The sequence below is a fragment of the Oncorhynchus tshawytscha genome, linkage group LG11 (assembly GCF_018296145.1).
Source record: "Oncorhynchus tshawytscha isolate Ot180627B linkage group LG11, Otsh_v2.0, whole genome shotgun sequence".
Lineage (NCBI taxonomy): Eukaryota > Metazoa > Chordata > Actinopteri > Salmoniformes > Salmonidae > Oncorhynchus > Oncorhynchus tshawytscha.
Genome location: NC_056439.1, coordinates 12,099,145 through 12,116,239, shown reverse-complemented (window position 1 = coordinate 12,116,239; position 17,095 = coordinate 12,099,145). Strand labels below are relative to the sequence as shown.

Genomic DNA, 17,095 nt, shown 5'->3' with positions numbered 1-17,095 from the left:
AGAAGAAAAGCTACATTCTGGGATTAGGAAAAAACAACAAAGGGGAGTGCCCGCTATTTGTTTGGTTATACATCTGAGGGATGGGGCTCGGGAAATATAACCCCTCTCAAATTCATAGACAGGACTCTAAATGCAAGGTTTGACAGTCGAATACATCTACATGATAGTTTCAACCAAAAACAATTGAAGTCGGAAGTTTACATACACTTATGTTGGAGTCATTAAAACTCGTTTTTCAACCACTCCACAAATTTCTCGTAAACAAACTATAGTTTTGTCAAGTCGGTTAGGACATCTACTTTGTGCATGACACGAGTCATTTTTCCAACAATTGTTTACAGACAGATTATTTCACTATATCACAATTCCAGTTTAAATACACAAAGTTGACTGTGCCTTTAAACAGCTTGGAAAATTCCAAAAAATTATGTAATGGCTTTAGAAGCTTCTAATAGGCTAATTGACATCATTTGAGTCAATTGGAGGTTTACCTGTGGATGTATTTCAAGGCCTAACTTCAAACTCAGTGCCTCTTTGCATGACATCATCGGAAAAATCTAAATAAATCAGTCAAGACCTCCGAAAAAAAATTGTAGAACTCCACAAGTCTGGTTCATCCTTGGTAGCAATTTCCAAACATCTGAAGGTACCACGTTCATCTGTACAAACAATAGAACACAAGTATAAACACCATGGGACAACGCAGCCGCCACACCGCTCAGGAAGGAGACGCGTTCTGTCTCCTAGAGATGAACGTACTTTGATTTGCACTTTTCTCACCAATCCAAGAACAACCAGCAAAGAGCCTTTTGAAGATGCTGGAGGAAACCGGTACAAAAGTATCTATATCCACAGTAAAACGAGTCCTATATCGACATAAACTGAAAGGCCGCACAGAAGGGAAGAAGCCACTGCTCCAAAACTGCCATAAAAAAAGCCAGACTACGGTTTGCAACTGCACATGGAGACAAAGATCATACTTTTTGGAGAAATGTCCTCTGGTCTGATGAAACAAAAATAGAACTGTTTGGCCAAAATGACCATCGATATGTTTGGAGGAAAAAGGGGGATGCTTGCAAGGCGAAGAACACCGTCCCAACTGTGAAGCACGGGGGTGGCAGTATCATGTTGTGGGGGTGCTTTGCTGCAGGAGGGACTGGTGCACTTCACAAAATAGATGGCGTCATGAGAAAGGAAAATTATGTGGATATATTGAAGCAACATTTTAAGACATCAGTCAGGAAGATAAAGCTTGGTCGCAAATGGGTTTTCCAAATGGACAACGACCCCAAGCATACTTCCAAAATTGAGGCAAAATGGCTTAAGGACAACAAAGTCAAGGTATTGGAGTGGCCATCACAAAGCCCTGACCTCAATCCTATAGAACATTGGTGGGCAGAACTGAAAAAGCGTGTGCGAGCAAGGAGGCCTACAAACCTGACTCAGTTACACCAGCTGTGTCAGGATGAATGGGCCAAAATTCACACAAATTATTGTGGGAAGCTTGTGGAAGGCTACCTGAAACGTTTGACCCAAGTTAAACAATTTAAAGGCAATGCTACCAAATACTAATTGAGTGTATGTAAACCTCTGACCCACTGGGAATGTGACGAAATAAATAAAAGCTGAACTAAATCACTCTACTATTATTCGGACATTTCACATTCTTAAAATAAAGTGGTGATCCTAACTGACCTAAGACAGGGAATTTCTACAAGGATTAAATGTCAGGAATTGTGAAAAACTGACTTAAAATGTATTTGTCTAAGGTGTATGTAAACTTCCGACTTCAACTCTATGTCGTTTGTTCACATTATTCTTGTTTGTAAACAATGGAATGATGAAACCTTGGATGGGATTCAACCTTGTGGTCGATTTATCCCATGTAGAACCCTTTTTCGCTGTCGATAATGTGCCTTTTAAAGCCAATGTTACCACATACATGGAGATCGCATTCAAAGTAAACATGGCAGATGTCGTCTCAATTGGAAATTATCTTAATATGTCACGTGCCCCATAACGCAGTTTCGGATTGAATTCCGTCCCTTATATTTTGGATTATGGCGAAGACAGACAGTTGTGCTAAACTCATGAGGCATTTACACATTAAATTATATCAATGCGTCAAATATCAAGAATTGAAATGACCATTGAACAGCTTCCCAAATCCCAGGCTGTAGCTTTAAGACCCAAATGCAATGAAAGGAGACCCAGGTAAAACCAGGGTTCATACGCTGGAGTATTTGGGACTTATGCATCAGACATGTGTTCCCAACCTGTAGTAAAGCGATTCCTATGAAGATCCCCGCCACCACTGTCAGGTTGTCTTGAAGCCACTTCTCAAACTGAGGCACACAGCCTTTGATGTAGATAAAGGTCCTCTGCTCCGAGACCTAACACAGCAGATACGACACAAAACAATGACCTTTAATGCTAACACTTTTCTCTTACAGTCTATAATTGAATTGGTGTTTACTGTCATCAAGTGTAGCTCAGTTGGTTAGAGAATGGCAGCAGCACAATTAGACCCAACCAAATCATGAGAAAACAAAAAGACAATTACTTGACACATTGGAAAGAATTAACAAAAAAACAGAGCAAACTAGGATGCTATTTGGCCCTAAACAGAGAGTACACATTGGCAGAATACCTGACCACTGTGACTGACCCAAAATTAAGGAAAGCACTGACTATGTACAGACTCAGTGAGCATAGCCTTGCTATTGAGAAAGGCCGCAGTAGGCAGACATGGCTTTCAAGAGAAGACAGGCTATGTGCTCACTGCCCACAAAATGAGGTGGAAACTGAGCTGCACTTCCTAACCTCCTGCCCAATGTATGACCATATTAGAGAGACATATTTCCCTCAGATTACACAGATCCACAAAGAATTCGAAAACAAATCCAATTTTGATAAACTCCCATATCTACTGGGTGAAATTCCACAGTGTGCCATCACAGCAGCAAGATTTGTGACCTGTTGCCACGAGAAAAGGGCAACCAGTGAAGAACAAACACCATTGTAAATACAACCCATATTTATGCTTATTTATTTTATCTTGTGTCTTTTAACCATTTGTACATTGTTAAAACACTGTATATATATAATGACATTTGGATTGTCTTTATTGTTTTGAAACTTCTGTATGTGTAATGTTTACTGTTAATTTTTATTGTTTATTTCACTTTATATATTCACTTGATATATTATCTACCTCACTTGCTTTGGCAATGTTAACACATGTTTCCCATGCCAATAAAGCCCCTTGAATTGAATTGAATTGAATGGCGCTACCACCACCACGGTCGTGGGTTAGATTCCTGCTGGGGTTACATATATATAAAAAACAGTTACTATACTAGAAGTCGCTTTGGATAACTGGGTCTGCTAAATGGCACAGCTACTTTCTAGTATTGTTATATTATTATGTGAACTGTACATCAGGTTAATCACGCTTCAGTAGCCTAGATGTTAAAGGTCAGCTTTTGTTAGCCACCTTATGAGTCACCTCAAGTGTTTTCGCGGGGCACTAGGGGGTGAAGTTTCTCCTAGGTATAGATCTAGGATCAGCTTCCCCTCCCCCAATCCTGAACGCAAAACAGACCAAAGATCAGCGTGTAGCGGCAACTTCACCCTGACCTGCATGCCATATACAGTGAGCTCCAAAGGTATTAGGACAGTGACACATTTTTTGTTGTTCTGAATCATGAATAATGATGAGTGAAAAAGTTTGATGAAAAATGTGTCTAACCTTCTCACTCATCATTATTCAAGATTCATTCAGGATTATCTGTAATCATGGTGGCATCCACATTAATATAGAAGAGTTTAGAAACATATTCCATGACTATTTACAATAAAAGTGACTCCAAAATGACAAAATACATTATTTACCATTAATTTCTATAGGGCACAAAATGATCTGAAACACAACCAAAACAAACAGCAAAGACATCCAACAGGTTTTTAGATCACAAGCTTGATGTAATCATTGCGTGTTAGGAATAGGGGACCAAATATTACACTTTGACTACTTTAAACTTGTCACAATTACGGCTTGGTTGCAGGTGATTGTCAAGCAAATAACTGTCTGTCTCACGGTAATTGACCGTTAATTAACGAACACATTAAGCATCTACTGGCATCCACACATAGCCTACAACAAGCCACTGATGCAGACCAGAGGAACATCTACACTTTAAAAAAAAGTCTAATTAATCCATGTAATATAGCCTACACCATCACAATAAATCCATTATTTATTTTAGACAGGTCTAAAGAAACATGATATGAAGAAAATCTAGTCTGTTCCAGAAGAACTGAATAGCATACTCTGAGTTGTCCTTATGTTAGGTACTAATCTGGCTATGGGCTACACTAGTTCATTTAGCAGACATGATTTTCTTAGAATTCCATGGCATTGTTGTATAGTATGAAGAATGCAATTGAATAAAATTGAAATGTTATTTTCTCCAAACGATTTGAGGGAGTGAGCACATGTGGCTATTCTGTGTTGATAGGTTAACAAAGAAACAGGTACTCATATATGCTTCATTTAGAGTTACTAAGGTAACTTTAGTTGTGATACAAACGTTGAGCTATATGTTTTGATTTTTAATGCATTCTAAGGCTGCATGACGCGACTCCAATGATGATTTGAAAGGCATGAGCTCTGCTTTGTTTTTTGCACAGGCTGTACAGTCGTGGCCAAGTTTTGAGAATGACACAAATATTCATTTCCACAAAGTTTGCTGCTTCAGTGTCTTTAGATATTTTTGTCAAACGTTACTATGGAATACTGAAGTATAATTACAAGCATTTCATAAGTGTCAACGGTATTTATTGACAATTACATGAAGATGATGCAAAGAGTCAATATTTGCAGTGTTGACCCATCTTTTTCAAGACTTCTGCAATCCACCCTGGCATGCTGTCAATTAACTTCTGGGCCACACCCTGACTGATGGCAGCCCATTCTTGCATAATCAATGCTTGGAGTTTGTCAGAATTTGTGGGTTTTTGTTTGTCCACCCGTGTCACACTCTGACCATTATTTGCGTTGATTGTTTCTGTTTTGTTTGATCAGGGTGTGATATGAGTGGGCATTCTATGTTGCATGTCTAGCTAGTCTGTTTCTATGTGTTTTGGCCTGATATGGTTCTCAATCAGTGGCAGGTGTTTGTCGTTGTCTCTGATTGGGAACCATATTTAGGTAGCCTGTTTTGTATTGTGGTTGGTGGGTTATTGTCTATGTGATGTTGCATGTTTGCATACAGTATTGATAGCGGCCACGGTCATCTTATTATTATTATTATTATTATTATTATTATTTTGTTTGTTTAGTGTTCTTCGTGTTCATTCATCTAACATTAAAAGTATGTATTCACACCACGCTGCGCTTTGGTCTCCTCACTACGACGATCGTGACAACCCGCCTCTTGAGGATTGACCACAAGTTCTCAATGGGATTAAGGTCTGGGGAGTTTCCTGGCCATGGACCCAAAATATTGATGTTTTGTTCCCCGAGCCACTTTTGCCTTATGGCAAGGTGCTCCATCATGCTGGAAAAGGCATTGTTCATCACCAAACTGTTCCTGGATGGTTGGGAGAAGTTGCTCTCGGAGGATGCGTTGGTTCCATTCTTTATTCATGGCTGTGTTCTTAAGGAAAATTGTGAGTGAGCCCACTCCCTTGGCTAAGAAGCAACCTGATATAAGAGAAATTCATATGATTTATATGTTTACGGTAATGGTAAGATAATGACAATTATTTATATGTTAAAGGTAATGTTAAGGTAATGACAAAGTATTCTACACTCACTGTATAATGGAGTGAAATGTAATGGAATCATAAGACTAGAATTGTTATGATTGTGTGTGCATAGGACACGTTAAGACTTACCATTTAGAAGACAGTGTGTGCCTAAGAAAATACCGAGAACAATTCAACTGTGTTTGACCCGACCTGGCTAGAACTCTGAGAAATGTATGATAGGACAGGGAGTCCTTCTCAAGGTTCCTCTAATCTTGGAGGAATGGAACTGTTGGCTGGGTAGTGATACACAGTGGTGAGAACTCTGGAGAAGGACACAACTCACCTACTGTTCGTGTGTATGTATGTGCGTAGGATATCTACTGTTTGTGTGAAAGTATGTGCGTAAGTAAGGAGCAAGGTATAAAAATGGATGTCTTTGTATAATGGACTTCAGAACGTTCTCGTGAAACTGTACTAACCTTTTGCATAAGCTGAGTCTTTGCCTAATTATTATTAAACCCATGGTCTTACAAACCTCAGGGACTGGTCAAAGCTATTGATTCTTAGTTATTATCATTGGGATTGAAAATTAGTGTGACACAACCCCACACATGAATGGTCTCAGGATGCTTTACTGTTGGCATTTACACAGGACTGATGGTAGCGCTCACCTTGTCTTCTCTGGACAAGCTTTTTTCCGGAAACAATTTTGCCCCAAACAATCGGAAAGGGGATTCATCAGAGAAAATGACTTTACCCCAGTCCTCAGCAGTCCAATCCCTGTACCTTTTGCAGAATATCAGTCTGTCCCTGATGTTTTTCCTGGAGAGAATTGGCTTCTTTGCTGCTCTTCTTGACACCAGGCCATCCTCCAAAAGTCTTCGCCTCACTGTGAGTGCAGATGCACTCACACCTGCCTGCTGCCATTCCTGAGCAAGCTCTGTACTGGTAGTGCCCCGATCCCGCAGCTGAATCAACTTTAGGAAGCACCGCTCACTCACATGGCTACAAGTGAAGACAGACACGTCGGGGACGCAACTGTCCTTATCTGATTCCGAGGCGCAAATTGAAGATACTGGAAGAACTGTCCACATTTACATTTTGTCAGTCAACAAGAGAAGTAGGCCGAACGAACAGCAAAAGCACTAGCCTATGTCAATCTACTATCCCCCATAGAACAAAAGTTGACCTATTCTGTGCGAGAAATAAATATTCCAAACATCGTCTGGGACGGTTGTAGGATGCGATAGATCCCAAATTAATACAACCACTAGCATCAAAAAAACTTTTAAGTAATGATGCTGAAGCAACAGATCAGAACATTTAGCTTCAAATGTTGATAAACTATTAGAATATTTCTTCACATTCAAAGCTCAGCAATGTGCACAATGCAGTAGGCTATAAGCACAAATGTTCCATGAGCGGGAAAACACCATTATCAAAAGTGACTGCAAATGCGATTATGCATGTAATGCTTTTATTATAAATGTGTATTTTTATGGTGCACGAAAGGCATGAGCTCTGCTGTTTTCTTTGTGCAGGCTGTACACACTTCATCAGTCTCTCATTCACAATTTGACAAGCCCTTGATTATGTCTCGAATTTTCCAGCAGCAAATATATAATTCACAGGCTAATATGGTCAACCATCAGACTATTCTTGTTTTAATCCTGTCTTTACATATATTACTTAGTATATGTGTGAATTTTATTTATTTAGAATGGACAATTATCATGTCTCGAAGCAGGGGCAAAAATATATGTAATCTATGCACTTAAATAGACAGTACCGTGCAGTATTGAAGAGCCCTCACTGCTGCTCAATCATCTTATTTTTCCAACTTAATTGAGGAAAATAAGATCAATCTAAAATGTATTTTTGATACTGTTGCAAAGCTAACTAAAAAGCAGTATTCCCCAAGAGAGGATGGCTTTCACTTCAGCAGTAATAAATTCATGAACTTCTTTGAGAAAAAGATCACGATCATTAGAAAGCAAATTACGGACTCCTCTTTAAATCTGAGTATTCCTCCAAAGCTCAGTTGTCCTGAGTCTGCACAACTCTGCCAGGACCGAGGATCAAGGGAGACACTCAAGTGTTTTAGTACTATATCTCGTGACACAATGATGAAAATAATCATGGCCTCTAAAACTTCAAGCTGCTTACTGCACCCTATTCCAACTAAACTACTGAAAGAGCTGCTTCCTGTGCTTGGCCCTCCTATGTTGAACATAATAAAGGGCTTTCTATCCACCGGCTGTGTACCAAACTCACTAAAAGTGGCAGTAATAAAGCCTCTCTTGAAAAAGCCAAACCTTGACCCAGAAAATATAAAAAACAATGTATACAAAATGCTTCAGTCTGGTTTTAGACCCCATCATAGCACTGAGACTGCACTTGTGAAGGTGGTAAATTACCTTTTAATGGCGTCAGACCAAGGCTCTGCATCTGTCCTCGTGCTCCTAGACCTTAGTGCTGCTTTTGATACCATCGATCACCACATTCTTTTGGAGAGATTGGAAACCCAAATTGGTCTACACGGACAAGTTCTGGCCTGTCAGGATCTTATCTGTCGGAAAGATATCAGTTGGTCTCTGTGGATGGTTTGTCCTCTGACAAATCAACTGTAAATTTCGGTGTTCCTCAAGGTTCCGTTTTAGGACCACTATTGTTTTCACTATATATTTTACCTCTTGGTGATATCATTTGGAAACATCATGTTAACTTTCACTGCTATGCGGATAACACAGCTGTACATTTCTATGAAACATGGTGAAGCCCCAAAATTGCCCTCACTGACAGCCTGTGTTTCAGACATAAGGAAGTGGATGGCTGCAAACTTGCTACTTTTAAGCTCGGACAAAACAGAGATGCTTGTTCTAGGTCCCAAGAAACAAAGAGATCTTCTGTTGAATCTGACAATTAATCTCGATGGTTGTACAGTCGTCTCAAATAAAACTGTGAAGGATCTCGGCGTTACTCTGGAGCCTGATCTCTCTTTTGACGAACATATCAAGACTGTTTCAAGGACAGCTTTTTTCCATCTACGTAACATTGCAAAAATCTGACATTTTCTGTCCAAAAATGATGCAGAAAAATTAATCCATGCTTTTGTCATTTCTAGGTTTGACTACTGCAATGGCTCTACTTTCCGGCCATCTGGATAAAGCACTAAATAAACTTCAGTTAGTGCTAAATACGTCCAAAGAATTTGATCATATTACTCCAGTGCTAGCCTCCCTACACTGGCTTCCTGTTAAGGCAAGGACTGATTTCAAGGTTTGACTGCTAACCTACAAAGCATTACATGGGCTTGCTCCTACCTATCTTTCCGATTTGGTCCTGCCGTACATACCTACACGTATGCTACGGTCACAAGACGCAGGCCTCCTAATTGTCCTTAGAATTTCTAAGCAAACAGCTGGAGGCAGGGCTTTCTCCAAAAGAGCTCCATTTTTATGGAATGGTCTGCCTACCCATGTGAGAGATGCAGCCTCGGTCTCAACCTTTAAGTCTTTATTGAAGACTCATCTCTTCAGTAGGTCCTATGATTGAGTGTAGTATGGCCCAGGTGTGTGAAGGTGAACGGAAAGGCACTGGAGCAACGAACCACCCTGCCTGGCCGGTTCCCCTCTCTCCACTGGGATTCTCTGCCTCTAACCCCCAGGGGCTGAGTCACTGGCCTACTGGTGCTCTTCCATGCCATCCCTAGGAGGGCTGCGTCACTTGAGTGGGTTGAGTCACTGACATGGTCTTCCTGTCTGGATTGGCCACCCCTCATAGCCTGGCTCCTCTAGGTTCCTTCCTAGGTTTTGGCCTTTCTAGGGAGTTTTTCCTAGCCACCGCGCATCTACACCTGCGTTGCTTGCTGTTTGGGGTTTTAGGCTGGGTTTCTGTACAGCACTGAGATATCAGCTGATGTAAGAAGGGCTATATAAATTTGATTTGTAGCGAATGGAGGACGCTATTCCTGTGGTTAATCTTCATGCCATCCTGTTGTTGTCACGTTCTTTTTTTTTTGTTGGTTTTTGTGTTCGTCCTAGTATGGTTCTCAATCAGAGGCAGGTGTCGTTAGTTGTCTCTGATTGAGAATCATACTTAGGTAGCCTTTTTTTCCACCTGGGTTTTGTGGGTGTTTATTTTCTGTCTAGTGTGTGTTGTCACCTTACAGAACTGTTTCGGTTTCGTTGATTCACGTTTATTATTTTGTTCCAGTTTTCAGTTGTGTTTTTGAATAAATCAATATGGACACTTACCACGCTGCGGTTTGGTCCGATCCTTACTCCTCCTCAGACGAAGAGGAGGAAATCCATTACAGTTGTAAAGAGAAGCAATGTGCTTAATATTAGAAAAGTTGAGAAATAAATATAGTAGGCATAACTTATAGAAAGCTGATGGGATCCTGCTCTTTTTAAGAGGCCATCACTCTGTTTTCTCACGCAATTAATTGCATAACCTATAGAAATGTTGCGATCTCATGAAGTATTTGATTAGATTTTCGTTCATATTTGCATTGATGTCAGAGTGATTAGAGGGACAATATAGTGCTGAGTACCAGGTAGTTTGCAAGTTTGGTAGGCTACTGATGACCATCAACAGCATCCGAGCTTGGAGAAGCCTAATTACAGCCCTAGTCACAATACTCTTGGTCCCCCTAAAATGGGTGGACTATGTACAAAACAATGCTGTAATTTGTCAACAGTTCCTCCGATATGAATGAAAATATCCTCAAATTAAAGCTGACAGTATGCACTTTAACCTACTTTTCTTTGTATCATTTCAAATCCAAAGTGCTGGAGTAGAGAGCCAAAACAACAAAACATTTGTCACTGTCCCAATACTTTTGGAGCTCACTCTCTCACCAAATGGCCATTCCATTAACATCCTGTAGTTCCCCGTGTCCTTTTGTTGAAATACCTCTAATTTCCCTGAACTGAATCTTGTCAAAACAGCTTCTACATTATGCTTTTCTCAGTTTGAGGGTAATGCTTGGAAAATAAATACACCCCTTCCTTACATTACCCTATCCCATGGCACTTGGCCAAAAGCACATTTCTCTATCATGAGTAATTCCAGGCAACCCATAGTACTGAGGGAACCAGCTGTTGTCAAATGGGGGCTGGGAGAGTGGTGATGGACTGTGAGACCAGTGTTGTGACTTAGACATGGGTGGGGTGCAGTAAGAATGACCTCATCTAGCTCAACCAACCTGCCAATGGCATTTTTTTTTTTTTTAATTGAACCTTCATTTAACTAGGAAAGTCAGTTAAGAACAAATTCTTATTTACAATGACAGCCTACCAGGGAACAGTGGGTTAACTGCCTTGTTCAGAGATAGAACGACAAATATGTACCTTGTCAGCTCTGGGGATCGATCCAGCAACCTTTTGATTACTGGCCCAACGCTCTAACCATTAGGCTAACTGCCTCCCCTAATGGGAAAAGGTTTTCCACAATTCCTATTTTCCACGATTCCTACAATTCCACTGTTTTATTTTGAGGACTTCCTTTTAATGAAACAACCCATCCCCATGCTGTGGAAAAAACTCTGGAAGCTTGCTTCCAAGTGAACAGACTGCCATAATGATGGATTCTGGGTCTGTTTGTATCAAGTGTCTCAGAGTAGGAGTGCTATTCTAGTATAAAGTCCTCCCTTCCCACGTGATGGATTCTGACTCCTAAACCTGGAATCGTGTTAATTATCAGGTATCCAATTGAAATATTGAGTGCTATGGTCTAGAGGGTCTACACTAGAAGTTAATGGTTATCTGTAGGAGGAATGTATACGGTAGAGGCAATTAAGCTTGGAATGTACTGAGTGCAGGGAAGACGATCATATGTTCGCAGGCACTGATAAGGGTGGATAGCTGTGGATTAGTGAGGAAGGGTGACGAGGTCAGGTCACAATAAGAGAGAAGGAACAGTTTACTAATTGTCTGTGAGTTTAAATAAGTTCATTTAGAAATGAACACATGTAATATTATTCCTTTTGATCTAAGAGTCAAGACAGCAGGTCTCTGAAGAACGTTTTCCCCTCTAATACTAAGGCATTGCACTGGCCTCAGTGTGTTGGCTCAACACTAATAACAGCAACTTTCAAATTAGAATATTGGTGCAGACTCTTTGACAAAGTACACAATATTTCCAGGAATCTTAAATAACATTTTCTGCAATAAGAACGATTCAACTCACCGCTTTAGCTCGAATGTCGTAGCCACACTGGGTGTTAATGACATCCTCCTACAATACGAAAGAGAGGATATTTATAAACGGTATATTCATAGCATTCGCCTAATTGACTCAATACCAAACCTGCGACAAGTTTGCAAACAGTAGATAGAAATGGATGTCGGGCCTGCTAAGTGAGACGATGGTTTAAAACTGGGGTTATTAATGAGCTTGATATAGGCATATGTATATTGACATGTATAGTGAGCCAAACCATTAGTTATTTTTCAAATATCATGGATAATGTCAATGTCAAGGACTTATATTTTGTATGTGCATGTAGGCAAAGAAATGTAATTTGAAGCTACATGCCATTTGGTCTTGTTGCATGCTAAAAAAAAATAGATTTCATCATAAACATCTTCAAATAAGGCTCAGCTAGGGTTATGTAGCCTATTTGTATGCCGTTTGGCTGTAGTATGAGTGAATTCTCTGCGGCACAGGCTAGTTGTGTCCCTCCTTGTGTGTGTTGTATGAGTATGATTTATGGTGATGTGAAGTTAGCAACTGTGAAACGTTAGCCCCTTAAAAAAGGGATTTGAGCTAAAATAGGAACACTGCCATCTAGCCAGTGCTTTTGACAGAGAGAGATTACGACATGGCTTCTGACTAGTCACAGAGAAACAACTAGGAAGGTACTGAGCTTTAAGCTACAGACTCTGCTAAGTGTGTTCGCAGGCCACTTTACTATTTCAAGTGTATTGGTATGGACTAATGCAATACGCTGGTGGCTGGACATTAGAATGGAGCATTTTGATAACTCCTCCAAATTAGTTTTTGCAATTGCACTAGTGATGTACTGACTGATCAACTCCAATAAAAGCGGTCTGTACTTCAGAGGATACTGGGTATAGTTCAGTGAAGTGAGAGTGGTGAGAGAACACATACTGCTGGGTCTTTGGTGCAGCATGAAAAGGGCACTCCGCACTTCTCGCGACTTGGGTTGGAATCTGTGCAGTTGAAGTAGATGTTCAAGTTCCAGTCATCTGCCCCAAAGGCTCCACAACACTCCCACTGGAAAGGCCAAAGAGACAGAACAACATCCTGTTCAGACATCACCAACCTCTTCAAAGGGATATTCAGTGTCTTTTTATTTTATTTTTACCCATCTACCATGATGGGTGATCTCTTTGCAAGGCATTGGAAAACCTCCCTGGTCTTTGCAGTTGAATCTGTGTTTGAAATTCACTGCTCGACAGAGGGACCCCTTACAGATAATTTTGTGACTTGTTCAGCAATATTTTTGTCCTGAACTTATTTAGGTATTTCAGCTTTTAATTTTGTATTCATTTGTACAAATTTCTAAAAACATAATTTCACTTTGACATTATGGGGTATTGTGCGTAGGCCTGTGAAACAAAATCTCAATTGAATCCATTTTAAATTCAAGCTGTAACACAGAAAAATGTGTAAATGGTCAAGGAGTGTGAATACTTTTTAAAGGCACTGTAGTTTTTTCTAGGTTTTCACTCTCAAAATCACACCTTTTTTTTTTTTTATATAACAAAAATTGGATGTTCTAAGTCCACAACAATGCTTAAACCATATCAGGAGACCATTTTTGGATGTCTGTGAAATTTTGTGAAATCTATAAAACCTATTTTTTGGAGGGTGCAGTTGCCCTTTAATTCAACTGAACACTGAGCAACTGATCATTTGGCTAGTGGTGTTTTTGTACTGGAGGCCTATAACAATGTTAGGAGCTGATGGTGGACTATAGGAAAAGGAGGGCCGAACAGGCCCCCATTAACATCGATGGGGCTGTAGTGGAGCGGGTCGAGAGTTTCAAGTTCCTTGGTGTCCACATCACCAACTAACTTTCATGGCCCAAACACACCAAGGCAGCTGTGTAGAGGTCAAGAGACTGAAAAGATTTGGCATGGGTCCCCAGATCCTCAAAAGGTTCTATAGCTGCACCATCGACAGCATTCAGACCAGTTGCATCACCGTCTGGTATGGCAACTGCTCAGCATCTGACCATAAGGCGCTACAGAGGGTAGTGCGTATGGCCCAGTACATCACTGGGGCCAAGCTTCCTGACATCCAGGACCCATATACCAGAGGAAGAGGTGTCAGAGGAAGGCCCCCCAATTTTTTTTTTTTTTTAAAGACTCTAGTCACCCAAGTCATAGACTGTTCTCTCTGCTACCACACGGCAAGCAGTACCAAAGTGCCAAGTTCCCCTTTGTTTTTACACTGTTGCTACTCGCTGTTTATTATCTATGCATAGTCACCTTACAAATTACCTCAACTAACCTGTACCCCCGCACATTGACTCGGTACCGGTACCCCCTGTATATAGCCTCGCTATTGTTATGTAATTTTGTTGTGTTACTTTTTGACTTTATTATATTTTTTTACTTTAGTTAATTTAGTAAATATTTTCTTAACTCTTATTTCTTGAACTGCATTGTTGGTTAAGTAAGCCTTTCACGGTAAGGTCTACACCTGTACACCTGTATTCGATGCATGTGACAAATACAATTTGATTTGAATATAGACCCAGTGTGTGGCAGCTTGCCCGTTAGGGAATTAGGGCTGCGCCCCACTTTTGATTATCCCCCGCACCCCAAAAAAACTGGTGATAAAAAAAGTTGGAAGTCGGAAGTTTACATACATTTAAACTCAGTTTCACAATTCCCGACATTTAATCCAAGTAAAAATTCCCTGTCTTAGGTCATTTAGGGTCACCACTTTATTTTAAGAATGTGAAATGTCAGAATAATAGTAGAGAGAATTATTTATTTAAGCTTTTATTTCTTTCATCACATTCCCAGTGGGTCAGAAGTTTACACATACAACTATTTTCTTTCTCATCAATTTACACACAATAAACCATAATGATGAAGCAAAAACAGGTTTTTAGAAATGTTTTCAAATGTATTAAATAAAACACTCAAGTACCTTATTTACACAAGTATTCAGACCTTTTGCTATGAGACTCAAAATTGAGCTCAGGTGCATCCTGTTTCCATTGATCATCCTTGAGATGCTTCTACAACTTGACTGGAGTCCACCTGTGTTAAATTCAATTAACTGGACATGATTTGGAAAGGCACACATCTGTCTATTTAAAGGTCCCAGAGTTGACAGTGCATGTCAGAGAAAAAAACCAAGCCATGAGGTCGAAAGAATTGTCCGTAGAGGTCCGAAACAGGATTGTGTCGAGGGAGGTGACCTTGGTCAGAGTTCCTCTGTGGAGATGGGAGAACCTTACAGAAGGACAACCATCTCTGCAGCACTCCAACAATCAAGCCTTTATGGTCAAGTGGCCCAATGGAAGTCACTCCTCTGTAAAAAGGCACATGACAGCCCGCTAAAGGACTAGGACCATGAGAAACAAGATTCTCTGGTCTGATGAAACCAAGATTGAAATCTTTGGCCTGAATGCCAAGCATCACACCTGGAGGAAACCTGGCATCATCGCTACAATGAAGCATGGTGGTGGCAGCATCATGCTGTGGGGATGATTTTCAGCAGCAGGCCCTGGGAGACTAGTCAGGATCAGATGAACAGAGCAAAGTACAGAGAGATCCTTGATGACAACCTGTTCCAGAGCTCTCAGGACCTCAGACTGGGGGCAAAGGTTAACCTTCCAACTGGACAACGACCCTAAGCACACAGCCAATCAACGCAGGAGTGGCTTCGGGACAAGTCTCTGAATGTCCTTGAGTGGCCCAGCCAGAGCCTGGACTTGAACGCGATCGAACATCTCTGGAGAGACCTGAAAATAGCTGTGCAGTGACGATCCCCATCCAACCTGACAGAGCTTGAGAGGATCTGCAGAGAAGAATGGGAGAAACTCCCCAAATACAGGTGTGCCAAGCTTGTAGCGTCATACCCAAAAAGACTCATCTGTAAACGCTGCCAAAGGTGCTTCAACAAAGTACTGAGTAAAAGGTCTGAATACTTATGTAAATGTGATATTTCAATATTTAATTTTTTATAAATTAGCAAAAATGTATAAAAAACTGTTTTTGCTTTGTTATTATTGGGGTATTGTGTGTAGATTGATGAGGGAATGATCATTTTAAAAAATCAATTTTAGAAAGAGGCTGTAACGTAACAAAATATGGAAAAAGTCAAGGGTTCTGAATACTTTCAGAAGGCACTGTACCTGCGTATAGCCCTCACTACACCACTGGGTGCACCAGTAAATTATTAATCTTATCACACAGAAAGACAGTTGTGAAAAGATAACTGCTCTTACGTATTCTTGGGTGAAATCTATGAGATTCTGCAGGTCAATGTCATCCCGGTACGCCCGGATGTTGTTGTTGATGAAGAAGTTGAGCTGGTCCTTGATCCAGTCCTTGAAGACAAAGGCCAAGACTCCAGCTGTCAGCTCCAGGAAGAAGATGATCCCCAGGAACACGGAGAACTGGAACAGAGCAATGTTGGCCAACACTGAATATGGGATACCCAGCCAGAAAAATTGGCTCAAATTACTTATGATCAGGTGGTATACTGTTTTGCGATAGGACGTTTTGTAAATGTATTTTTATTATTTTCTATTTAAAAATGTTTGTGGCCCATCACCCCTCTTCGGGGGACAAAAATAACATAATTTTTTTTGTTACATGTACATTCTACACAGGTTTACGTATATGGCACTTTTTTCACACTAGTTACATAGCAAGAATATAGTTATTTGATATACAGTTGAAGTCGGAAGTTTACATACACCTTAGCCAAATACATTTAAACTCACTTTTTCACAATTCCTGACATTTAATCCTAGGAACAATTCCCTGTCTTAGGTCAGTTAGGATCACCACTTTATTTTAAGAATGTGAAATGTCCGAATAATAGTAGAGAGAATGATATATTTCAGTTTTTATTTATTTCGTCACATTCCCAGTGGGTCAGAAGTTGTGAAGCCTTCCACAAAAGTTGGGTGAATTTTGGCCCATTCCTTCTGACAGAGCTGGTGTAACTGAGTCAGGTTTGTAGGCTTCCTTGCTCGCACACGCTTTTTCAGTTCTGCCCACAAATGATCTATGGGATTGAGGTCAGGGCTTTGTGATGGCCACTCCAATACCTTGACTTTGTTGTCCTTAAGCCATTTTGCCACAACTTTGGAAGTATGCTTGGGGTCATTGTTCATTTGGAA

The 17,095-nt window shown here is 40.4% G+C and overlaps 1 protein-coding gene across 3 annotated transcripts in view; it reads right to left on the bottom strand.

The window, feature by feature from the left end:
* LOC112234412 (tetraspanin-5) overlaps positions 1-17,095 on the bottom strand; it is a 30,097-nt gene that overhangs the window by 1,824 nt on the left and 11,178 nt on the right. For 2 of the 3 annotated variants that reach the window (XM_024402513.2, XM_024402512.2), the window contains exons 4-7: positions 16,193-16,363; positions 12,871-12,996; positions 11,947-11,994; positions 2,277-2,393 (exon numbers count right to left, since the gene is read on the bottom strand). In XM_024402513.2, coding sequence (XP_024258281.1) covers positions 2,277-2,393; positions 11,947-11,994; positions 12,871-12,996; positions 16,193-16,363 — 462 coding nt within the window. The remainder of the gene's footprint in view (positions 1-2,276; positions 2,394-11,946; positions 11,995-12,870; positions 12,997-16,192; positions 16,364-17,095) is intronic. The other variant, XM_024402515.2, reaches the window with a different exon arrangement.